At 37.1% G+C, this 26,147-nt stretch overlaps 1 protein-coding gene across 7 annotated transcripts in view; it reads right to left on the reverse strand.

The window, feature by feature from the left end:
- The window catches only part of atp2b4 (ATPase plasma membrane Ca2+ transporting 4), a 110,309-nt gene that overhangs the window by 22,955 nt on the left and 61,207 nt on the right, over positions 1–26,147 (reverse strand). For 5 of the 7 annotated variants that reach the window (XM_051911715.1, XM_051911712.1, XM_051911714.1 and 2 more), the window contains 10 exons: positions 14,269–14,466; positions 13,230–13,487; positions 12,622–12,747; positions 11,228–11,353; positions 10,018–10,053; positions 6,832–7,011; positions 5,626–5,840; positions 5,204–5,446; positions 4,389–4,633; positions 3,928–4,156 (listed from right to left, as the gene is read on the reverse strand). In XM_051911715.1, coding sequence (XP_051767675.1) covers positions 3,928–4,156; positions 4,389–4,633; positions 5,204–5,446; positions 5,626–5,840; positions 6,832–7,011; positions 10,018–10,053; positions 11,228–11,353; positions 12,622–12,747; positions 13,230–13,487; positions 14,269–14,466 — 1,856 coding nt within the window. The remainder of the gene's footprint in view (positions 1–3,927; positions 4,157–4,388; positions 4,634–5,203; positions 5,447–5,625; positions 5,841–6,831; positions 7,012–10,017; positions 10,054–11,227; positions 11,354–12,621; positions 12,748–13,229; positions 13,488–14,268; positions 14,467–26,147) is intronic. The other 2 variants (XM_051911718.1, XM_051911719.1) reach the window with 1 other exon arrangement.

Raw genomic sequence — 26,147 nt, forward strand, 5'->3', positions numbered from 1 at the left:
GGTTAAACTTGCAATTGATCCGCGAATCACATGCGTCTCGAACCATGGGGCTTGGTCCATTTACGATCCATTTAACCACCAGTGTGTAGTATATATACCTCAATGAAATTCCGAAATATAAAAAAATAAATAAACAAATGCACAAACATCCATTTTGAAACAGACGTGCGTGTTTATTTTAGCTATTCCTTCAGTGAAACAACACACTACAGCCTGTAAAACTATGAAAAATATCAGTAAATAATTGTAACCTAAATAAGTTAGTTAAGTATTATTCTAAAAAACATTTGTTTTATATTTCCACACAAAATGCGTCATATAGCTGCTCTGCGCTTTGAGAGGGATGTGGGACACGAGCAGGAAAAAGATAATAGTTTTATCTTCAGACATTCAGGCTATATTTGATTTAGCGCTGCCAGAGAAAGCGAAACTAAAAATTACCAGCGTGTGTGAAACGCGCTATACAAATAAACTTGACACGCCTTATCAAGTCTGATAACAAGTACAAACTGTGTTAAATAGAAATTGACGTGCAAGCAAAAAGGTTTCTGTCCTACAGTGTTTTTCTACTTTACCACAGAAAATAATGCGAATATAATAGGCCTAATTAAAAGCGAACCAAAGGAAGAAACGTTTATAATGTTTCCATGGCTGCGATGTCACATTTAATTGCTAACCTATTAGCCTATTTCTTCTGTAAACAAAGCTTTGTGCTTCACTCGTGTCATATTCACGTAAAATACTGGCACAGACCTATCAGTGGGTACCGAATATACCCGGATTCTCGGTACTCCCGGTACTACAGAAATGCTGGTATCGTCACATTTTCAAAATTTCAGTACCGACTTGGTACCGAAGTACCGGTACTTTTAACAACACTAATACAAATTAATGCAAAATAGTCTGGATAGACTTCAATTTACTTTTTCCTAGTTTCTCAATATTTACAAAATCTAGGATAAATTAATGCACCAGTTAATAATCCAAAGTTTTCCCCATATTTTGTCAGGGATTGCTGAGAAGGGACATACAGATAATAGTACAAGGAGTTTGTATGTAGCCACGTGTGCCTCAGCAACCTGAGTTTTGATTCACATCTTAATCACATCCCACAATTTCTATTGTTTCCAGCCACTCTCCACTGCTTCTTAAAAAAAACAGGAAGAATTAAATTTTAAAAATTATAAATATAATAATCTATATAAAAAAATTATATAATAATAAATACTATAAATGAAATAAATAAATGTTCAGATCAGAGTATCTGTACTGCTTAATTGTGTAGATTTAATAAACCCATAGATATAAACCCATATAATAAAAAATTTACCCAACCAGACCTATTGTTTCCTGGATTATGTACTGTGAAATAATAAAGACAATACAGTCATAGTTCGTCACTAGCTGCAAAAAAAAAAAAAAAACTTTCAGCATTACTAGTGTGGTTTAATTCATGAATGAATGAATGACTCTACTAATGACTAAACTAATGACATTCTAAGGAACTACTCACTGAATCTTTCAGAGTGGAAAATGTTACATCTCACTCACTTATAAAACATCTGACATCTTGCAGTATATAATTTTATTTTTTTATTGCTATACCGGCATCTATGCCTAATTTTATGGCAAGATTGATGTATTTTAAAAGAAAAAAATTGAGAAAAAAAAAAACATACATTAGTAATGAAAATCAACAAATCACACACAACTTACATCATAAACATTATATAAGATCTCTCATTTCAATATTTGATAAAATTTGGGTGTCATTATGGAATTTATGGCCGAAAGCAAGACAAATTTCTTCCTCTGTATCATTGCTGGTCTCAGATCAGCGAGAGTCACTCTTGATGTGGCGTCCTGACAGTTTGTTGTGCGTGTTAAGCCGTAAGGGCACCGAGACTACTTAACACATGAAGGGGCTGGATCTAGAGGTTTTGTGTGTGTGTTTGCTGGAGTCCTATGTAATTATCCCCACTCAGTCTTGCGATGAATCACATACCCGTAATTAGAACCAATAAGCTCATTTATTTATAGATAATTAAAAACCTCCCAATGTTTCCATGGACAGAGATGCATGTGAAAAACATGTTGCATGATGCAAAGAAACTAGTGTGTGCATTAATAAACTCTACAATTGGATCTTGTCTAGCCTGTGACAGCAAAAATAAACAAAATAAGCTACAGATGGCTCTGATCATTACTGCAAGAGAGTGATTCTCACTATGACAAAAAACATTCAAGCCCATCTTATCATCGCTACATGACTCTACGATTCCATTTTGAAGCTGTAAATGGGCAAGCGCCACTCTCAGACTGCTACCTTAACATAATATTGCCATTTGCATCAATTCAAGTCATAAGACACAGGCTTTTTATCAGATCAAATTCGGTTCACTGTTAGAGAAGCAACTATGGAATGGCCTGTGTGAATGTATTGCAGTCAGAAAGACTCCAGTTTTAAAAACAAAGTGTCTGACTGTATGGTGAATGGAAAGAGGACAACAACTGATTCAACAAGTGGCAACTATTCCTGCACACAATTTCCATGAAATTCAAATTTCCATAACTTCCATTTGTGATTGCTGAAGGATTTTTAAATCAATTTAAAAGTTTAACTTTATAGAGAATGCAATGACAAAAAAATCAGTTTCTACACAATGAAATACTTTGTATATAAAATCACTATGAAAAATTTCATGATCTTTTAAGATTTTATAGAGTGCTGCAGAGATGATGTATTTTTGTAGGCCAAAACATAGAAAAAAGTTAGCATTTTAGCACTTCGTTTCATCGTCCTAAAGTCAAAAGGTTTTTGAATGGGTTTTTGGTTAAATGGCTGAAAAAACATATCTTCATGTTTTATTATATGGCATAAAATACATCAGTAATACCTCCTTGTGAATTTTTAAAGCTTTTACTTGTCTTTAAAAAGGCAGTTGCTAACAAGTGGCTAAGTGGCACTACAGAGATTGTGAGGGACATTGAAAGTCATTCCACAGCAAAAGGACAACTAATCTACTCACTACTGTGAACTATTCTAACTTTTTTCTTTTTTCTGAAGATTATCATGATAACCAAAATGTGTAAGAATCAAACTTATTTTCTGCAATAATCCAAAAGCCAATGGAGAATTCCTATTAGGTTTTTGTCAAGGGAACCAGGGTGATGCTAACTTCCGGGTTGGCCGACCAAAATATGTCATCACTGCAGAATGCTATTACTGCCATAACTTTTCTTTGACTTCTTAAGATTTTTTTTTTTTTCTATGACTTTTCCATGTACAGTTCCTTAACAATTCCAGGATAAAATTCTCTGGCTGTTAATTTTCTTTTCTTCTTGAAATGCTCATAATCATCCTAAGCTGGCATGCTTAACAGATAACATTAACTATATAGCTGGGGACATATAGAAAAGATGATTTTTATTCACACTAAATGGGAACAGAGATAAAATGGATTGTACCACTTAAAGCCTGCAGGAATAAATTTAACCTAAATATCAGTCATGCAATCTATTATAGAATTATATATGCCACCTCATTTGATGGAAGCTGACATTAATTCTGCACTGATCCAATATCCATAATCAAAACAGCACAATCACGTTGCCTGTCATGTACTTATTTTATCACCTTCAAGGGAATTAGGTCAGTTTGTCGCTCCACAGATGAGGCTATTCCTGTCCACACTTTGACATAGTGTTAGACACTCTGCAAATAATCCATCATCATCACACAATAAACACGGTCAATACATTTTCATTACATGAAATGTGGCGGGTTGCTCGAGTCGCGACAAGCCGTCCCTTAATGCTTGTCATGTCTCATTATTAATGGAGGCCTGAAGTATACAAATGTCCAGCCCTCCACTATGGACAAGCACAATGCTATCAGCAACGAACAAATGGTATTATTTTTCTCACCTCAGGACGGACGGGGTCTTCAATGCCCACAACACAGATGCAGGTCAGGTCATTCAGAATTTCAGCCTCATTCTCCCAGTCTGGCTCGGTTGTGAAGTCCCTCATGGCTACGCAAATGGTCCTTAACCCATCACAGGCCATTGGCTCAATCACTTTCTGCACCATCTCATCCCGATCTTTGGCCTTGAAGATGCGTTGCTGGCCTGAAGCATCAAGGATATGGGAACACCTGACAGACAAGAGAAAGGTTTAATAATCACTACAAAACAGTGGATTTCTTTTGCTACTGTTCCTTTAAGAAATACTTAAATATTTTGAGTTTATGACCCAAGGACTTCAGAAGTCATTTTTGATGCTTTATTTTAATAAATGTATTTTTGGACTGAAAGTTTCTCTCAAAAGATCAAGTAAACTTTGATATGACCCCTTTAAGAGTCTGAAGGTTAGTTTGTTTAGCATACTTGCGCAGGACAATCTCAGAGGCACCCTTGCTGTACATTCGGAAGCCAGGACCATTGGCGTTCTTTAGTACGGTGCTCATGCTCTTCCGGGAGGAGTTGAATGTGTAAACCTTATAAAGCTTCTCCTCAGGAACCTCATCTCTAATAGGCTGATAGTCCCTCTTCAGGTCCATCACCAGACCAAGAAGGGCACACTCTGTCTTATTACCCACGTGCCTTGGCAGACCTCCCTCCTTCTCTGGGGGCTATAGGAAAGAAAGATACATTATGAATAGCAGGCAAGGAACGAAAAAAATTAGGGTTATCAATTGATGTAAAAATTCAATGAATCTGAATTGATTTCATTAAATGATAGACCAAGTCGTCGTTCAGACCATATATATATATATATATATATATATATATATATATATATATATATATATATATATATAGTTTTTAGTCGTTTTTAGTAATTTAGTAATATCATGAGCTTTTCTCATTTTCCTTTTTCATTTACTTTTTTTTTCTTTTAAATATTACTAATTACATTTAATTTCAGTTATAGTTTAAATTTATTTCCTTTTTTAGTGCTTCTACAAAGTTGCATATTTCAGATTAAATATTTATCTAATATTGATAATGGATATATTTTATTTAAAAAATATTCAGTCTGTGTTCAGTTCCATTCTGTTGTGCTCTGTCTAGCTGTCTTTTAATGCAAGAATGTGTACAAGTGTGTTTTGGCTGGGGCTGACTGTGGACTTTTAATTTGACAAACAAAAGAACAGATTATTAATTTATCTGTATCTTATTTACGTAAGGCCATTTCTTACCAGGATCTTGGTAGTGTATGCTGAGTTTATGGAGATGCTGTTCACCAGTATCTCCAAAGTCTGTGGATTAATGGCCTCTGGTTCAGGAACGCTTTTATAGTGTGTGTCACCTATGAAAGCCTGCACCACTGTCATGCGATTCATAGTCAGCGTTCCAGTTTTGTCAGAGCAGATGGCAGTGGCATTACCCATGGTCTCACAGGCATCCAGGTGCCTAACCAGGTTGTTGTCTTTCATCATTTTCTGTTGAGAAAAACAGTTAATCTGGTTTTACTTGGGGGAAAGGAGTGTGTTTTATCCCTTGGACATACAGTAGATGAGCAAAAATGTAGAGAATCATGCAACAACTTATAACCACCTGAAGGTCCTCATGATTAACAAAATACAGGTTTGTGTTGGTAAACTAACCCAAAGGCTCTCACCTTGACGGAATAAGCCAGGGAGATAGTGACAGCTAGAGGCAGCCCTTCAGGCACGGCCACCACAAGCACAGTCACACCAATAATGAAAAACTTCACAAAATATTGTATGTAGATGGGAGTACACTCCGCCGTCCACTCACGACCCTGGACGCCGAACGTATCAATTACAAAGTACAGGATGAGGATGATGACTGTCACTGCAGACATGATGAGACCTGCCGGAGGAGAGGGAGTTTTAAGACCAATACAGCAAAGGGGAACACAGAGCCTTCTGACTTTTGTTCATAACGGCAACAGCTGTGGTCTGATGTGCTCTATGTGAATGTTATTTGATTGGGTAACTGTAGGAAGTAGGATAATTAGGTGGAACACAGCCCAAAGGGACAAGCCTGTTTCCATATTGGGTGACACTGTTTCTTTAAGCAGTAAGTAAAACAAACCCTGGGAAGCAAATGAACTAATTTACTGAAAGGATGTCTAAAGAAATCAGTGTGCTTTGTACAAGCTAACACATGGCTAATTAGTATAAATATTGTGCAACATTTATTTGAAAATTATATTGATTTCTTTGTGTAAAAATGTTAAAGAGATAGTTCGCCCAAAATGAAAATTCTGTCATAATTTACTTACCCTCAAGTTGTTCCAAACCTGTATGAATTTCTTTCTTCTGCAGGACACAAAAGAAGATATTTTGAAGAATGTCGCTAACCAAACAGTTAATGGGCCCCATTGACTTCCATAGTATTTTTTTTTTCCATACTATGGAAGTCAATGGGACCCATCAACTGTTCGTTACCCATATTCTACAAAATATCTTTTTTTTTTTGTGTTCAGCAGAAGAAAGAAATTCATACAGGTTTGGAACAACTTGAGGGTGAGTAAATGATGACAGAATTTTCATATATTATATATATATATGAACAACACACAACTGCACCTTTAAACTAAAAAGAGTTTTCTGTTTACTGCTCACAATTGGGGTTGGCTGATGTAGGTTAAAAAACAAACAACAAAATAAAGTTAAAAAAAAAAAAAAAAAAAAAAAAAAAAAAAACACAAATATAAGGGTAAGTGTTTTTTTTTCTATCAGAGGCAGCATAATTTCAACCAAACAGCCATTAGTCAAGTAGATTCAAAATGTCAGTCAATCAATGACAAATGTCAATCAGAGGTTTAGTATTGCTCGGTTATGTATTGCTTCCTAACCTGCTTTTCCAATCTGAACCGCTAGCCTGGTCAGCTTGCTCTGCAGGACTGACTTTTCTTTCTTGGTAACGTTGACCTTCTTTTTCTCCTTTTCTTCTTTTTCCTCCTTCTCCTCTGACTCTGCACCTTCCTCGCTCTTCAGAGGTTGTATCTCCAGGGCGATGCCATCCTGGGTCTTAGCTGTGGAGGTTGATTTCAGGAGTGGTTATGGGAACAAGGGAGGAACATGCCAAAAAGGATGGAGGGAGATGAGAGGTGGGGGAATGGGAAAAATGGGAAGAGGGGAGGAGAGAATGGGCAATTCAGTAACAGCTAGAGGGCAAGTCATACAGTGGGTTCCTAGAGAATTTTACAGAAGAAATATATCAGAAGCACTTATTTATTGTTAGTTGACTTTGCTTGAGTAAATCTAGGCTTGTGAGGAGAAAACTATAAATTCATGGAGCCATTCCCCGGCAGGTTAAGGTGCGCATGGTGAATTCTAAGTAGGATTCAAGCAGCACACAAGACATTTTGTTAATACCAGACCCCTACACTGTCAATGGCCAATGAGCTACTCAGTACTGTTATGAAATATAAAATAAAGATCATTACATTTTTTATTGGTTGTGTAAACCTTTGTGTAATCTTCAAACTTCAACCAATAATCTACTTTTTAATAAATCCTCTGGCAATAAAAATCTATTTTTTGGCTTGGGGATTGTTTTTAATAGGCTGAAATTAAATTAGCCTTTTATTTCTCCTATGGTTTTTATTAATGTGCCATCACAGCTACTCTGGTAGTTGTATCTGATGAAGTTCAATACGCTTTTAAAGAACTTATTGAACTTGTGCAATATTGTAATACCATTAACTAAACCAAACTGGAAAGTACGTTAAGGGAATAATACTTTTACAGAAAAAAAAAAAAAAAAAAAAAAAAAAAAAAAAAAAAAAAATATATATATATATATCACTCAAGGCAAAACAGTGGCTAGTTTTTACATCAGTAACTTTGATAGTTTTAATTCAATTATGCTAATGGAAGGGATAAAATGATATTATACTACCCAATTATGTTACCCACTAAAATAGAAACTTAATGGAGTTGAAGATCCAATTCAGCCACTTTGCCATGGATAGGCATTGATTCCTTACCCCCAATTCCCATTAAGTATCTATTTTAAAAGATACAGAGAGGCAAAGTCATTTTCTTTTTGCTGTTAGCCTATGTACCATCTCAAACATGGCGTGCAACAGGCTGAAACTCTGTAGTAGTGAAGTTCTGAGGTGGAGTTTGAGAAACAGTCCAAAAGCCTACCTGACCACCAGTCACAACAAACAACTGACCAGAACTGACAGAGCTGACCAGAACGACCACACATGAATCAGGGATTGATGGACGGACTGACTGTCTTGACTGACAACACGAACAAAGGCACGCACGACGAACAGGAGTGTGATTTACAAACAACTTAAAAACAGAAAACAGTCCAAACAGCCAGAGATACAACCACCACAAGAAACAAGGATCAAGAGGAAGACGAAAAAGATCAGAGAGATTTTGGTTTATTTTTACGCTCCCAAAAGAGAGTGCGGTACCAGAGAAAGAGGGTAAAGGTGAAAGAAATGGTCAAATTTTGACCAAGAGAAGAGTGTACAAGACAGCATGAAGTCCTGAGCCACACCCTAGAAAGAAGCAACAGTGAGAAAAACAAAGAGCTAAAGTAAAGAAACAAACAAAAACAACAATCCACAGCCGGTCCATTTTGCAAGGGTGCAACTCCCACATAAGCCACGCCCCTAAGCATTACATTAACATAAACCATCAATGAAGCTGGGAACAAATATTGTATGGGCAAATGTGCATCTTTACAAAAGCTCTTGGCTGCATTTGAATGATTAATAAGTCAATGTGAGTCCCTGTTCGTTACCCAATACTTGCAATATATTTCCAAGTGAAACAGGATGTTCAACAATAAAGAGAATAAAAAAACAAAACAAAAGTTGAACTTAAATTTATCCATCAGGAATTGATTAGATTGTGAAAAGTGGGTGTTCTGTACAAGATCTTACCATGGAGCAAGATTAAATACCCTTAAATAGTTCTTGGCTAGCATTTTAAAAACAGAGGAAGACACTAAATACATATACTCAGTGTTAAACCAATACCAGCTTGTGTAAGTGTTTTTGTGCTTGAGACCAAGGGCAAAAGGAAGGAGATCTGTGCAGACAAAATGAGCAGTTCTGTCTGGAGCAGATGCTCAGTCCCTGAGTGCTACAAGGGGTGGGGCTGAGGAGGGGTTGTTGGGGTCAGCCAGGGCAGAGTGGGCACACTCTGAAACACAGTACAAATGTTCACAGATGACCCGGACGAGCACAGAGAGATAGTTTGCTTCTGAAAAGGAGAGACATCTAAATTGTCACTAGTAGAAAACTAGATCTACAAAAAGAAAAATCTTTAAGACAACAAACTTTATATACATATAATCATTAGGGTTGCCGATGTTAACGTATACTTTTACAATACAAGGCCTTTTAAGGTGTTGAGTTCATCAAATCCAAAGTTTGGCAGAAATTATCAAAGCTCAAAGCATGTTCAAAATATTATCTAAAAAAACAAAAACAAAAACAAAAAAACACTGCCAATAACAGGGATAGGTAAGATGGTTAATTAGTCCAGGAAATTACTTCTAGATTTAAAGAAAAAAAATTGAATCATAGCAATGCATCTCAACATGCGTTTAAAGAATGACATACGCCATGCAAAAGAAATATTTTTTTTATAAATAATTCATTTGCTTGCCTTAAAAATTATGCTCACCAAGGATGCATTTATTTGGGAAAAAAACTGTAATATTGTGAAGTAGTAGTACATTTTTAAAAATTATTCTTAACTACTAAAAATAAAAAAACTAAACTAAACTAATCTTGGATAACCATGATTTAAATCGACTGACATACAATGAACTTGCAGTCTTCTGGCTGCTTAGTGCCGTTTCCAGCAGGTGAGAGTTGCACCCTTTAATAGTAAAGCGAGGCAAGAAGCTCCCCCGGGCTCAGCAGGAAGGGGTAAGCAACAGCGTGAAAGACAGAGAGAGAAAGTGAGCAAGTGAGTGAGTGGGACTGACACGAGACTCCGAGACTTGCTGCTGAATGGGGAGGGGGGGGAGGGGGGGAGAAGGGAGAGGGAGTGGGTAAGGTTACCTTTGTTGCGATTTTCGGGGGGTCCTTGTTTTTTACCTGTTTAAAACGAGAGAGAGAGGGCGGAGGGCTGATATAACATGGCTCAAAGTAAATAAACCAAAGACAGAAAAAGAAAAGAAAGAAACATAACAACAAAAAGAATAAAAAAAATAGATAAGTAACACTACATTACATGAGTATATGTGGGATTGGATGTTTCATTTATAGAAAAAGACAAGGACTAGAGGGTCTTTATGCAGGGTACACTGACGGCTCGGTCATTGTTTTTGACTGTGGCATACAGCTGACATAACCTCATTACGATTAGGGGTTTTATACATTTCCTATTTTTGTTCACTTGCATCACAAACTATGACAATGCCAAAAGGCTTTGGCTGAAACCAAAAAGCAGTTCTCTCAATTCTTTTGGCCAACACATTCGACAAAAAGATATTCTTGGAGCATGAGGGAAAAGGAAAAATTACAGCAATTATGTAACTAAAAGACAATGGCTGAACTGTCATTATAACAAAAATACAGGAATCGAAATATTCAAAGTTTTAGAGCTGCTCTTTTAGCTTATGAGGCAATGAGAGAGTAAACTATTTAGACCAGTCTGACAGTTGAATTAAGTGGCGACCCAACAAACAGGAACATGAGAGAGACACTGAGAGCTGACAGCAGGTGCTGTCAGGTTTTGACATACCCTGGAGGACCAGGAGAGTCAGTGCATGCAGATGGGACATACTAATAGGCTAAAATAACATGACGAGAATTATGGTTTCTTTGACTGTCCAATTATCATGATCTCATATTTTCGTAAGTGTTGTGTGTAGCAATAACAATTTTTAAAAAATACATTTACCCAAATAGAAATAACTAGCTCAAATTTAGGTTGATCTATAAGGGAAAAAAAAATAGAAAAATAAATTCAAATAAAAACTTTAAAAGAGTTAGTAAAACCGAAAGTAACTCAAGGGATATTGTACGTCTCCATCGACATACTGTGATTATTCCCCCCCCCCCAAAAAAATACTGAATTTTAACCATGGCAGAGGATTTCAGAGCAGCAGGCATTTTGGGGGGAGGGAGACAATTCAGCAAATCATGTTAATGGCTCTTACCTCTGGCAGGCTGATGGTAGGTAACCTCCCAACTAGAGAGGTAGACTGGTTTACTCAAAGAGAGAGGGAGTTATCCAAATGAGAAAGAAAGTACAATAGCTTCTCACCTTTCTTCACCTTCTTTTCCTCATCCTCACTGCCGGCACCCAAGAGGGTGAAAATGATTCCAGTCTGAGAATTCAGGCCCACAGCACTGACCAGCATTCGGCCAGATCCCTCCATCACATGAGTTCCTGAATGAAATCAGGAAGAAAGGTCGATATCATGATACCGGTCGATACCAGTCAACAGTTGATACCAGTATCAGTGAAATTTTATTATTCTTGATACCAATTTCAATACCATAGCAACATTTACATTTATGCATTTAGCTGATGCTTTTATCCAAAGACAAATAAAGAGAGGAACAAAAGCAATTTGTCAAGGTGCCAACAATATTTATAATTTACAATACCAGGTTTATTTGACAACTAGATTAGGAAGCAAGCAGAAATGCAGTGTGAAGCAGAAATGTGTGTCTGCATTGTGTGTGAGTTGGTTAAGTGTTTGCTGAAGAGGTCTGTCTTCAGCTGCTGCTTGAAAAATTTGATGGTCTGCAAGGTTGGCAGCTCATTCCACTAGAGAGGAACAGAGAGAGTGAATGTGTTGGAGAGTGCCTTTCTGCCTCGTTGTAAGGGAACAAGGCAAGCTCATTCTGCTGGTAGAAGGGAGCAGACATTTTTTGGTTTTAAGGTAGGGAGGTGCTGTTCCAGTGGCAGTCCTGAAAGCCAGCAACAAAACTTTAAATACGATTCTGGCCATAACTGGAAGCCAGCGGAGTGAGATCAGGAAGGTGTGACATGGGCTCTCTTTGGCTGATTGAAGACACATCACACTCTTATTTGCAACAACTAACAGTCCTTTATTTAAAGTTAAATATTCTCTCTTTTTCCTTGGCAGTATTCCCGCTCATTTGCAGCTTATTCCTGCCCATTTAAAGTTAAAGGTTGTGTAAAGGTAGGTTGTGTCAACTCACTGTCGGAGAGAAGAGCAAGAAAGCGCAGCTGGTATCGGTGTATCGTTACTACAGAATGGAGTTGTTTTGGAATCATTTCAGATACTTCAGTATTGATACATATTGAAATATCAATATTTTTAACAACACTCAACTCACAACTTCATAAGCAGACTGTGTGCTTGAGCAAGGCACTTAACATCAAGGCTGCTTCAGGAGGATTGGTTCTGTAGTGTACTGTAAGTCGCTTTGGACAAAAGCCTGTGCTAAATAACTGCTTACCTTCTGAATGACAATACTTCAAATAAGAGCAAAGCTGCAAAGTGGTTTCTAGAAATAGTAGAGCATCCATGCCTAGCCCATTAATGTGGGGTCTAAAATAATTTTTTTCTCTTTCTAAAATCTTAATACTTTGTATATTTCCATGTTTAATCCCAGATTATGGTCTCTTTTGCACCCTACAATGGAATCTAACAGTTTAAAGGGGATGTAGACACTCCATCTCACCGGAAAGGAGCATGGGGTCCTTCTCCAGAGATTTGCGGACATGATCGGACTCCCCAGTGAGAGAGCTTTCATCAATCTTCAGGTCATTACCCTGGATCAAGATACCATCAGCTGGGAGAAGGTCACCTGATGGAAAAGAACATGGGGTGTTGAATGACTGTGGAATGACTTTGAGAGAGAAAAAGATACAGAGAAAGACACATTCTGCAATTCAGCAAGAGGAGAGGAGCAGAGGCCGATTTGGCGACCATGACGACAGATCTCTCCTGTGTCTCTTGGACACCCCACGCGTCGCCCACATTGCAGGCACCATGAGCAGCAGCACGGTGACTCACGCAAGCCGGTAAGCATGAGTCATGAGCCATGCTTTGTCTCTCAGAAAAGACTGGCAGTCACATATGATCCATCACAACCGCTGGTGAATTCAATGAGGAACTCGCTTCTGAGGTTTAATAAAAAGCCAAAGGGTTCTGGAGGAAAAACTATGCTTTATAAATGCCACAGCATTCATAAAACAAATATGGCAGAGATCACTGAATACAGTGACGTGTCACATCTAGATCCGTCATACTGTGGAAATTTTCTCAGCTCTCAGATGGAACTCTTACCGTATTTGATTTGTGCAATATCTCCCACGACGATCTCAGCCACAGGGATCTGGATGACCTGACCCTTGCGGATGACTGTAAACTTCTGCTCCTGTTCTATGCGGCTCTGAAGCCCACGGAACTGTTTCTCTTTGCTCCAGTCATTGAAGGCCGTCACTAGCACCACGATTATAACTGAAAACAAGATGGCAGCACCTTCAATCCATCCTGCCTGGGCCTCGCCCTCATCTTCAACACCCCCAGCTGCTTGGCCACAGTCTGGAATAACATAAAAACAATAAGAGAAAATCAATCCCTTATAACATCCTCTGCAAAAAAAAATCTCTATCTTACCAATCTAAACTAAAGATAATCTTTATACATGTTCATACAACCTTTACAGACCATTAAGGGTACAAGCAATTACAACAGCAGCTGCACACTTATGTTTTATGGGAGTCTCTTCTTTGGAAAGTTTCCTCTTGCCAGAAACATGTTTTATCGCAGATTTACACTTCATTGACCTAATTTCCTCCTGGAGAACTTGACGACTGTCTAAGGTCATCCTTGTGGTTTGAGCCATATGGGTAAAAGGAAGAGCCTGCAGTCGCAGCCAAATTCAAATTTCCAGCATTCAGAGCGGTGCTTATGAACCAAAGTCCCAAATGAGGCCATTATTAAAACATAAGACGCCAAAATGTTGAGTCACTAATAAAGTCAGAATCAAAACGAAAAACATTAGACTACTTTCTGAACAGTAAAGAAAAGGCAGAAGCTCTACAAAACTTTACCACTTCTTTCAAAAATGTAAAAAAAAAAAAATAATAATAATAAAAAAAAAAAAACCCTTATCTAAATCTTACCTACTCCAAACTTTTGAATAGTAGTGTATTTGTTTTTATATATATATATATATTTTACACTTTGCATTAATGGTTTCAGTTTATTTCTTTTCAATTTATAAATGTTTTCGAATTAATAGTTTATCTTAGTTTGTGTGCAGGAAAACAACCCAAACAATATTGACTTATCAAAAACTCTGTTTAAAGCCACTACTTACTGTCGTTGCCATCCCCTTGTGGGTGGTAGAAGGACAAGCCCAAAGAAATAATGGCTGCCACCTCCAGGATAATGAGGGTGACATCCTGCAGGGCCTCCCATACCAACTGCAGAAAGGTCTTGGGCTTCTTGGGGGGGATGAAGTTTTTACCAAATGATGTGTGGCGCTTTTCCAAATCAGCAGGGTTACCAGAGAGGCCTGCAAAACACACAATCAATATTATTAATACAACAGAAGGCATAGTTCTGACTGACTGGATGATATCCGTAACTGCAAAACAATGGAATTGATTTTAATACAGCAGATCTATATTTCTATGCTAATGAACCATTACTGAACACATGGCTTATTGATTTATAAATACACTGGGTCACCAAAATATGGTAAAAAAAAGCTCTTTGATATCTTGGATAAGAGGTATTTTGAATCACTGATTGGATTGCATACACAGAAGTCCTTTCAACCTGACATTCAATGTACCACCTTATTTGTGGCTCATTTGCTTTTTAGACCATAGTGGTCACAGACAAATGAGATGTATCGATGAGAAGCCAGTGTCATTTGTTTTTCTGCATGCATAATTCAAAACAATCATAAAAAACAAACTTAGAAGTGGCAAGGAAAGCAAGCCCAACTAATCGCACACCCTGATTCATTTAATATGGAAACAATTAAGTGTGCCTGGCTGGCACCTATAAATTTTAAAATGCTCTTCATGCCATGTCAACTTTCATCAGTGCTTTCTGTGGTAAATGGTGTTGGAATAGTCATCGCACACGTTCATGGGGTTATTATTTTAACACACACACACACACACAATAAAAGCAGTCAGATATTTCTGCGTTTCAGGTGGATTATCATGGATATGTGTGTCAAGGTTTATAGGAGCAGCGGAACAATTAATCAGTGTTGAGAGCCGGCAGTGCTTGTAGCCGATAAGCCCAGAATATTGAATGAGTTTTAGCCTTTGCTTTAATCAACCGGAAACTAGTACATGGTGTTTGGGAGGGTTTAGGCAAAATAGAATTTTTTTTAAATGGATTTCTCACAGAAACCATTTTGAAACAAGGTTAGTCATTTTTTTTTTTTTTTATCTGCTATGCACCTGCACTTAGCTAAAAATGTGCCCTGCCATGATGTCCCTCGCTCACAATCAGTCCTCATTCACAAATTGCAGACAGATCAGATATGATGGACTGCTTTATGCCAGCAGCAGGACTTTGAAAAGACACTGAATCTTGTCAGTATTTCCAAACACATTATTATGCAACAAGAGAAACATTGGAGTCAAGAGCACGTGTGCATTCTTCCTCAGAGACGCAGCTGTCAACTGACCAGCCTGTTGATGATTAGGGTTGGGAATCGTGAAAAATTTTTCGGTTCCAGTTCCGATTCCAGTTCTGCCTAACGATTCCGGTTCCGGTTCCATTAAAATAATTAAACAACTAATAAAAAAATAGTAGTAAGGGAAAAATGCACAATACTCGACTCAAACAGTCCTTTTTGTGTTTATTATTCTGTTAATCTCAACAAAATCGCTAACACTTTACAATAAGGTTCATAAGTTAACTACATTAACATGAACTAATAATGAACTGCATTTCTACAGCATTTATTAATCTCTGTTAATGTTAATTTCAACATTTACTAATACATCATTAAATTCAAGAGTTGTATTTGTTAACATTAGTTAATGCACTGTGAAGTAACATGAACAAACTAAGAACAGCTGTATTTTTATTAACTAACATTAACAAAGATTAACAAATACAGTAACAAATGTATTACTCATGGTTAGTTCATAAATGAACCTAAAGTGTTAGCACAAATTAGATAAGATGCTTGAACACGCATGTAAGATCCAGACAGGTGAAACAGAATATTTTAATAAGTTGGATTCATAAAGACTTGTTTCTGAAAGAATGTGATAGACAGTAAATTTGTTGCCACCTAGTGGCGTAACAATGCAATCGATACAGTCGTTATTTGAAGTCCAGTTACTTTCAGAAGGTAATTTATTATACATAAACATCAGCGTTTCTATCTGGATAATAAGCTTTTGTATACTTCTGTTATAATTGGAATAGGCCTATTTGTCACACAGAAATAATGATACTGTGCGTTTGAAAAGATTGTTTGTGAAGCTGTTTATATCTACACGACAACTCTCTTTAGATCAACGGCAGCGCGAACGCAGATTTGAATGTCGCAATTTTATTTTTGTCAAAGGTTTAATATACACAGGCGAATCGTTGTCATTTAGGAATCAGATCATGTGGGTGATGAAATCGAAAACGCGATCTTTTAAAGATTAATCGTGCAGCTTTGGGCACCTCTCTCTCTCTCTCTCTACATTGAAATCTGACGTATATGAGCAGCGCGAGGGCTTTTCAGTGCATTCATTGCTATAATATTCATGATGTGAGATGTCTCTATTAAAGGATAAGCTCCCCGCACTTCGTCCACCCATCACACCAGAACCGTTTTCGGAACCGAAACTTAGAAATCTTGCACGGTTCCGGTTCTTTTCAAAAAACACTACCGGTTCCGGATGAGAACCGGTTCTCGGTTCCCAACCCTATTGATGACTGACACTGCAGCAAGGCTTCCGGGGAGGTAGAGAGCAGAAATCTAGCAACTAAGATTTTAGACAAGAGCAAGAGGATAGATACAATAAGATCTTGGTCATGTGGAGGAAAATCCTTATTTACTAATTCATTAAAGGGATAGTTCACCAAAAAATGAAAATCGTGTAATTTATTCACCCTCATGTCAATCCAAACCTGTCGGACTTTATTTTTTCCCCTTGAACAAATTGGTTTTTTTTTTTAAAGTTTTTTTTAAGTTGTTTTTTGTCCACACAATGAAAGGCCATCTGTTGTTTTGGACCCACTTGACTTTTGTTGTATGCACAAAAACATTTTTCAAAATCTCTTCTCTTGTACTCCACAGAAGAAAGTCATACGAGTTTGTAATGAAATGAGGGTAAATAAATGATGATTTTCATTTTTAATTTTCACTTTAGATTTACGCTTGTTCCTTACATATTCATTTATTAAATATTTTAACATTATAATCTGATAAATTTATAATCTAATATAATTTGCACAATTCTTCCTCAACATCAGGTGGGAAAATGTAAAAACCTCCTTTAGATTTCACCGGTGCTTGCTCATAAGATGATTGTGACCAAATATTTCTCTATCGGTGGGGTCATGTTCAGTAATCAAGCAATCCTTCTATTTGCCCTCTACTCTAAACAAGCTGAAGGTCAGAATTGATTTTCAGAGATTGCCCCCTCTCTTTATTTCTCCCCATCTATTTATCTCTCAGTCCACTCCATGCTGGCCCGTGAGTGATTTGTATACGTGCCGACATTTACGGGATTGGGAATTAGGCCACAAGCATTCTGGGCCTCTTTGTGGAATAACAAGTCGATGTGGAGTTTATTTAAGCATTATTTTGAATTCTTTATTTAGGCTGGATGTTGTTTTCATACCCTGTCAACATAAAGATACTGTATCAGGATGTTAAACCCACAAAACTCCTGACTCACTTCAACAGACAGCATTTGGCCCTGTCAAACATAAATGTTTCAATTTGGAAGAGAGCAGTTGGTCATCAGGTATATAAAAAAAAACAAATAAAATAAATAATAAAATTATATTATATATATATATATATATATATATATATATATATATATAAAAAAAAATAACAGCAGAAATTGAACGTACATGCAAAACAGCTGGTTCAGAAGCACAGGTGGGAATGAACTCAAAATTAATAGAAGTTCAGATGAGAATGAACACCGAATGAACTAAAAACACTTGTATCTAATCCAAGAGGAATAAAGAGTATTACAATGCTTATTTGGATAATAAAGGAATCAAAATGACTCATTACACACAATTGTATAAAGTCACCCCACACGGGATTTGAACCCACAACCTCTGGGTCTGGTGTCCATTTCTCAGCTCATTGCACCACCGGGCAGGTGAACATTTACCTAACTGCCGAAGTTCAGTAGTTCATGTGAAACTGAACTCAAAATGAAGAATATAAAAATGCACTGCATGTTATATTTAATAACTTTACTTTAGATCATTCTGCAGCTCATCATGCTGTAGCGCAATACGGAGCAGGAAGAGCAAAAACAGCAGAAACTGAACAAACATGAAAAACAGCTGGTTCAGAATTACAGGTGAGAATGAACTCAGAATGTACAGAAGCTTAGATGTAAATGAACACAGCATGAATAAAAAACATTTATTTCTAATCCAAGAGGCAATAAAGGAATCAAAACACACAATTTCATAAAACCACTCCACCCTGGATTCAAACCCACTATCTTTGGGTAAGGTGCTCACCAGGCATCTGGCTTTACACATTGAGCTACTTAAGGATGCACATTCAACAGGCTGTTGAAGAGAACTTTTAGTGTGAGAAAGAATATACAAAAAAGCATTACTTAGCATGCTAACCAGATTAACATGCTAAGCTAACTTAATGCTAACAAAGCTTAAGGTTAACCTGATAGCTGACGAACCATATTAGAAAGAATGACAACTGGTTAACATGTTAACCAATTAGCATGCTAAGCTAATTAACATAAGACAACAAACAGGCAGAAAACACTGGAGTGGGGAAAAAAAATTATGAAAATGTTCATCTTGATGACTTGATGCCAAAAGTAAAAAAAAAAAAAAAAAAAACACCACCACCACCACCACCGACAAAAAAATCATCAATAGTAATAACATGATTATGTAAGGACTGACAGATGGAGGTCTACATTCAAGAGATCATCAACTAAAGGCACCCAAACATTATTCATGTGTTTATATGCTGGAGGCTAACAAGAGCTGACTGCCTCCAGACAACTGCAGTCACATCTATGGCTGGGAGGCTGTTGCCGGGGGGCTGGTGTCAAGGTGACTGAAGCGGAGGCTTTGAAAGAGGATGCTGAAGGGAGACGGTAGTGATGGTAATGGAGGAGATCATTAATAGGGACGCAGAGCTCAGCAGGGCCGGGCTGACAACCAAGCACAACAGGCTGTATTCCAACTCGGCACACAAATGACTTTATGAGGAAAAGACATACAGAGAGGGCAGCCTCTCTGTCAGCTTCATAAAACTACACTACTCACCTTGATTAGTTGATTAGGGCAGGAACATTACAAACCACTTAAAGTACTGGCCCAGCCCATATTATAGGATTCAATCCTGATTTTTAGATGTAGAGATTGTGCCCAGTGTCTACCAATCCAATAGTAACATATGTACACATATATATATATATATATTACACAGTGGGTACGGAAAGTATTCAGACCCCCTTAAATTTTTCACTCTTTGTTATATTGCAGCCATTTGCTAAAATCATTTAAGTTCATTTTTTTCCCCTCATTAATGTACACACAGCACCCCATATTGACAGAAAAACACAGAATTGTTGATATTTTTGCAGATTTATTAAAAAAGAAAAACTGAAATATCACATGGTCCTAAGTATTCAGACCCTTTGCTCAGTATTTAGTAGAAGCACCCTTTTGATCTAATACAGCCATGAGTCTTTTTGGGAAAGATGCAACAAGTTTTTCACACCTGGATTTGGGGATCCTCTGCCATTCCTCCTTGCAGATCCTCTCCAGTTCTGTCAGGTTGGATGGTAAACGTTGGTGGACAGCCATTTTTAGGTTTCTCCAGAGATGCTCAATTGGGTTTAAGTCAGGGCTCTGGCTGGGCCATTCAAGAACAGTCACGGAGTTGTTGTGAAGCCACTCCTTCGTTATTTTAGCTGTGTGCTTAGGGTCACTGTCTTGTTGGAAGGTAAACCTTTGGCCCAGTCTGAGGTCCTGAGCACTCTGGAGAAGGTTTTCGTCCAGGATATCCCTGTACTTGGCCGCATCCATCTTTCCCTCGATTGTAACCAGTCGTCCTGTCCCTGCAACTGAAAAACACCCCCACAGCATGATGCTGCCACCACCATGCTTCACTGTTGGGACTGTATTGGACAGGTGATGAGCAGTGCCTGGTTTTCTCCACACATACCGCTTAGAATTAAGGCCAAAAAGTTCTATCTTGGTCTCATCAGACCAGAGAATCTTATTTCTCACCATCTTAGCAAACTCCATGCGGGCTTTCATGTGTCTTGCACTGAGGAGAGGCTTCCGTCGGGCCACTCTGCCATAAAGCCCCGATTGGTGGAGGGCTGCAGTGATGGTTGACTTTCTACAACTTTCTCCCATCTCCCGACTGCATCTCTGGAGCTCAGCCACAGTGATCTTTTTGTAACCTTGGCCAGATCTGTGCCTTGCCACAATTCTGTCTCTGAGCTCTTCAGGCAGTTCCTTTGACCTCATGATTCTCATTTGCTCTGATATGCACCGTGAGCTATAAGGTCTTATATAGACAGGTGTGTGGCTTTCCTAATCAAGTCTAATCAGTATAATCAAACACAGCTGGACTCAAATGAAGGTGTAGAACCATCTCAAGGATGATCAGAAGAAATGGACAGCACCTGACTTAAATATATGAGTGTCACAGCAAAGGGTCTGAATACTTAGGACCATGTGATATTTCAGTTTTTCTTTTTTAATAAATCTGCAAAAATGTCAACAATTCTGTGTTTTTCTGTCAATATGGGGTGCTGTGTGTACATTAATGAGGGAAAAAAATGAACTTAAATGATTTTAGCAAATGGCTGCAATATAACAGAGTGAAAAATTTAAGGGGGTCTGAATACTTTCTGTACCCACTGTATATAATTTTTTTCCTTTATATTTTAGCAGCCAGGCTCATTTTATGCAAACAAAACTTGAACCTTGAATTCTGCCTTAAATATCCTTTATTTTATTTTGCTCTCTTGGCCAGGATGAGAGAGAGACCCTGAACACATGGACAGCATAAGGGCTGTGGCTGTCTGGAAGAGAGCCAGTCACACCCCCTACAGATACACAAACTCTCTTTCTCTCTGAACAACATGGTCATCATTCTCTCAGAGATTCACCAACCTGAGGCACACAGCCTAGCATTAAATACACCAGAACAACACACAATGTCCTCCTTTCTTAGGTTGTTTATTTTAACCAGTGTAGCTCAACCCCACTAACTGTTTGTAAAATGACTGTCAATACATTAAAGAATGAATCTTGTTTGTGTTTAAGCCAAGTATAGGAACATGAAAGAGGGGAAGATTTTCTGCTGTTCTGAGAACAACTTAAAATTAGGTATCTTCCTCACATACAGCTATTGAAAGGCTTGCAATAGATTTAGATTATAGCACACAAGTCAAATGGACCAATTTCATAATACTTCTATATAGGAATGCACAGAAATTTCGGCTAGCAAAAATTTGGGGCTGAAACAGCTATTATGTGGTTTGGAGCCGAAATGGTTTGAGGTATTTTTTGAATTTTGTAATGAAATCGACAGAATTTGAAATCTGAGACTTTGTGTTATCAAACGTAACAATGCACAAAGCTTATTGCAATTTTTACGCTAGTCACGCTACAATCAATTCTTGGGATTCAAGTACTAATTTATTTGTAAAAGTGAGAATCGATTAAAATTACCCTTTTTACCCAGTCCTAATACATAAACATGCTGCCTTGCATCTTTTGTGGTCAACTGAAGGAAGAAAGTCAGAGGTCTGAAAAAACATGACAGCTTATTTTTCTTGCCATTGAACTGCTTAAATTTGCACATCAATTTGTTATTCAAACTATGCAATGCTTTCCCACATGACATCACAAAGCAATAACACCATCTAGTTAATAGTTTTTCACACGACCCCAAATATGACACTAGAAGCTTATCTGAAAGGATAATTTCTATTATATAAAACAGCAAATTATTTTCACAACATTTCCAAAGTATGTGATATTACATCATATGCTTATTGTCATAGTGATTTATCTAAATCTAAAGGCTATTTAAATTGAATTTATCATACATTCATATCTAACAGTACTACTGGGACTGCTAACCTTGGGCCCATGTAGCTTAAGTACACAAAAATAGCAAGGAAAGTCCATTTTACAATTTGCTTCTTTCGATCTGGTTAAGCAAGTGTTCATCAGCTCTTTATGATGTGTCAGGTATGTAGGGGCGCCCAACTAGCCTGTGCAGTGGGATAAAAGCAATAAATATTGCTAAAAGGACACAACGCTCTTGCTGGCTAGAACACTTGAGGGGATTTAAGGAGTTGTGCACTTAATAAAGGTCTTAGTTTGTCATGCAAGACTGGTCTTCAATTAGCATTTAACTATTTTCTAAACACTGGGCAAGAAAAAAAGTGTCATTTTAAGGTTGTTGTTTTTTTTTTTTCCCCAGCTAGCTCACATATGATGAAGAAAACCCCCATTAATACACATCAGACCATAGGCACTTAAAGAAAACAACCTCCATGTTTGTTTTCATTAATATCTGTTTTGCACTAATAATTCTTAATTGCATTCCAGTAATGCACTTACGCATAGAAATATCTCAATACACCGCTGCTTTTTGGCAAAAACAAATGAACCATATAACGTGTATGCATATTAATGTCTGTCCTTTTCTGTGTGTACAGTCTCAACAATATTAACACAAATCTCTGATATCATCCTTTTAAAACAAACATGCACACATGCTTATCAACAGAACCAAAACCTCTGTTTGTGGGGTGGGGATAATGGCTTGAAACGTGGTAAAATCTGTAAAATACAGCTGAGAATACTACAATACTCATGACAGATGTCATGGCTGTAGCAGGGTTGGGCAAAATTCACAGATGAAGAACTGGATCCTGGATTTGCTGCTCAAACATTTATTATTATTATTATTATGAAGAATGTTAACAGTCCCCCCCCCCCCAGGATTCTTTGATGAATAGAAAGTTCAAAAGAACAGCATTTATCTGAAATAGAAAGCTTTTGTAACATTATACACTACTGTTTAAAAGTTTGTGGGCTTTTATTCAACAAGGATGCATTAAATTGATCAAAAGTGACAGTAAAGACAATGTTGCACAAAATATTTCACAATATTACTGTTTTTGCTGTATTTTGGACCAAATAAATGCAGCCTTGGTAAGCAGAAGATACTTCTTTTAAAAACATTGAAAAATCTTTTTTTTTTTTTTTTTATTATAAAACTTTATGTAACTTTAAGATACAAATTATTTATATGAATTATTTGAATTCCAATTCAAAATTTGAATTCTACATTCAGTTTGCTAGCTCAGTTCAAACTCAATTTCAATTCAGGAACTAAATTTAAAAGGCATTTTCATTCTGAATGGTGCACAACCCTTGATTGTATTGACTGATCATGCTATGCAATGAAAAATGAAGCTGTCCTAAAATAAATACCTGTTGATTAATGCTTCATTCAACTGTCTCTAGCTCAAAGTCTTAGCAATGGATTCTCTCTCTTTTAGCAAAAGGTTAGTATGGATGGATGTTTCCTCAAGACATTGGAGAGAAGGAGGGAGACAGACAAGATTTGGGGTCCAACGGTGTGCATGAGGGACTTTTGATACATCTTTGTCCCCTGCTTCCAATGCCCTTTTCAAAACACCACCTCTGACTCTCCTCTTGTCACTCAAGAACCTCAGGAGGTTTCTGAACAAACTCAGGTTAATTTCACATTGAACATATTACAAATAAGAAAAGGCTGCTTGAGTTTCATGCTCTCAACAGATCTCATTAATTCTACAGAAATTGAAATGATTTCATATTATTATAGTGCTGCTCACTGCGTAGATATAACTGGATAACATTACGATGGCTGCGAGATGTGTTGTAATCACAAATCTCAGATGCCATATCACAGCTAAGGTAGGACAGTACAGAGAAAATTTTATCTGATATAAGCATTTATGCGCTCCCTCAATTTTTAATGTGTGACTGTTTAGACCTGCTGAATAGATGGGTGGCATTTTAGCGTCTCTTTCAGACTACTTGGATGAGCAGGAAATATCCACATTAATTGACCAAGTAAATCTATGCAGATATAAACCTGCAATTGGACTTAACAGTGGGCTGCAATATGCTTCTGCTGCCATGGCAACTTGCTATAGTGGGTATTCAAATTGCACTTTAAACTGCTAGGCTCTTGTCCACAGTATTACATGGTAAATGAGCTCTTTTCATTCATACATATAAATGGCACTTTTTAGTTACATTATAGCCTATACACATTCATGATATTTTCAAAGGTTTGGAGTCTGTAAGATTTTTTTTAAAGAAATTAATACTTTTACTTAGCTGGATTACATTAAGTTGATCAAAAGTGACAAAGAAATTGTTACAAAATATTTTGATTTCAAATAAATGATGTTCTTTTGAGCTTTCTATTGATCAAAGATTATCAAATGACACTGAAGACTGAAGTAATGGATGCTGAAAATTCAGCTTTGTCCTTAGTGATGAAAATATCCTTAAATTATCATTACTTTAGGCAAGAGCCTAAAATCAGTAGGTCTTCCATGTTCAGGCATTGGAGTGATTGGAACAGCTGTCAAACCCTTGTCTATATTAACAGGAAGCAAATGAAAGTAAGTGATAAAAGTCAATGTTGGTCATTCAGCCAAATAAACAAGGGATACCCTCCAAAACAAGATGACCAAACAACTAGGGCTGCAACTAACGGTTATTAGTTGGCCGATTATTATTGTGATTAATCGGATAAAAAGCCCAATTTTCTTTATTTTATTGACAAAACACACTATTCCACATCCTGTCCAATGCTGTCCTTCAAACAAACGTGCCAACTAGGGCTAGGCGATATGTAAAAATATTTTATCGATAATTGCCTTTAAAAAAAAAAAAAATAATCAATAAATCAATCGCTATATCAGATAATATCGTCTATTTAAGCCCCGCCCCTACCGCGACCTGTCCGCCCCGCCGGAGACAACATAACTGACATGCACCATAAACACATCAGTTTGGTTGCGCTTTATCTGTTTATCTGACAATAGCATGCGATTCAGTAAGCTTAATTTAATTAAAGGTTAAAGGTTTTTCTTTTGAGCTTAGTATAAAACATTAGCTTTGTTATGTCTGTGTTCTTAGTAATTTTCACACTGCTCTTAGCCAGTGTTTGAAATTTATTTCGTTTTGTGAAGAGAACTGTTGAATTGAACAGAGTTTAACAGAGTTCATTGTGAAGGTGGACATTCTGGTAGTGATTGTAAGAATGATAAATGCATGTTGACGTCACATAGCAATGTGTCTTGCCTATGTTTGTGTGGAGAGTGGCAAAAAATAAATTAAAACTCAGCATATAGGCTATTACTTGTCACACAGTTTTTTTTTTCTTTCGTTTTGTTAATCTGTAAATTGTTTAAGTGAATATACTTTGCGTATTTATTCCTTTTATATGCTATAAGAGTTTATTCTGCGCTGCAGGTGCGTGATGTGATGTGAATACTCCTTTTCTGTTTTTTATGGTATTTGCGCATGTAAAATGAAACCCCTGGAAAACAAATTTTGTTAATTTAATGAGTCACAGACACTTACCATTTTAATTTAATTCTACTGTAACAATCTTGTCGGTTAAAACCGAAATGAACATCCTTAGCGGGTAGGACTATAGGTTGATGTCAATCTATGAATCCAATATAGGCTGTTAGACACACATTTTCTTTGTCGACTGTTTACGAGACAAAACTGTGTTTACGGGGATATTTTGACAATTTTGTGTCAAATGTGTTTGAATGCAATGAAAACATATCTAGTGAATATATCCATATCTATGTTATATGCAAAAGAGCTATAAAGCAAAAAGACAGTTTAAATCCCAACATTAAAAAAGATAATAAAGATGACAAAAAAAAAAAAAAAGAACTCAGTGTTAACAGATAAGAGGAATGTTCTGCAGGAACACAC

The sequence above is a fragment of the Ctenopharyngodon idella genome, chromosome 11 (genome assembly GCF_019924925.1).
Source record: "Ctenopharyngodon idella isolate HZGC_01 chromosome 11, HZGC01, whole genome shotgun sequence".
NCBI lineage: Eukaryota > Metazoa > Chordata > Actinopteri > Cypriniformes > Xenocyprididae > Ctenopharyngodon > Ctenopharyngodon idella.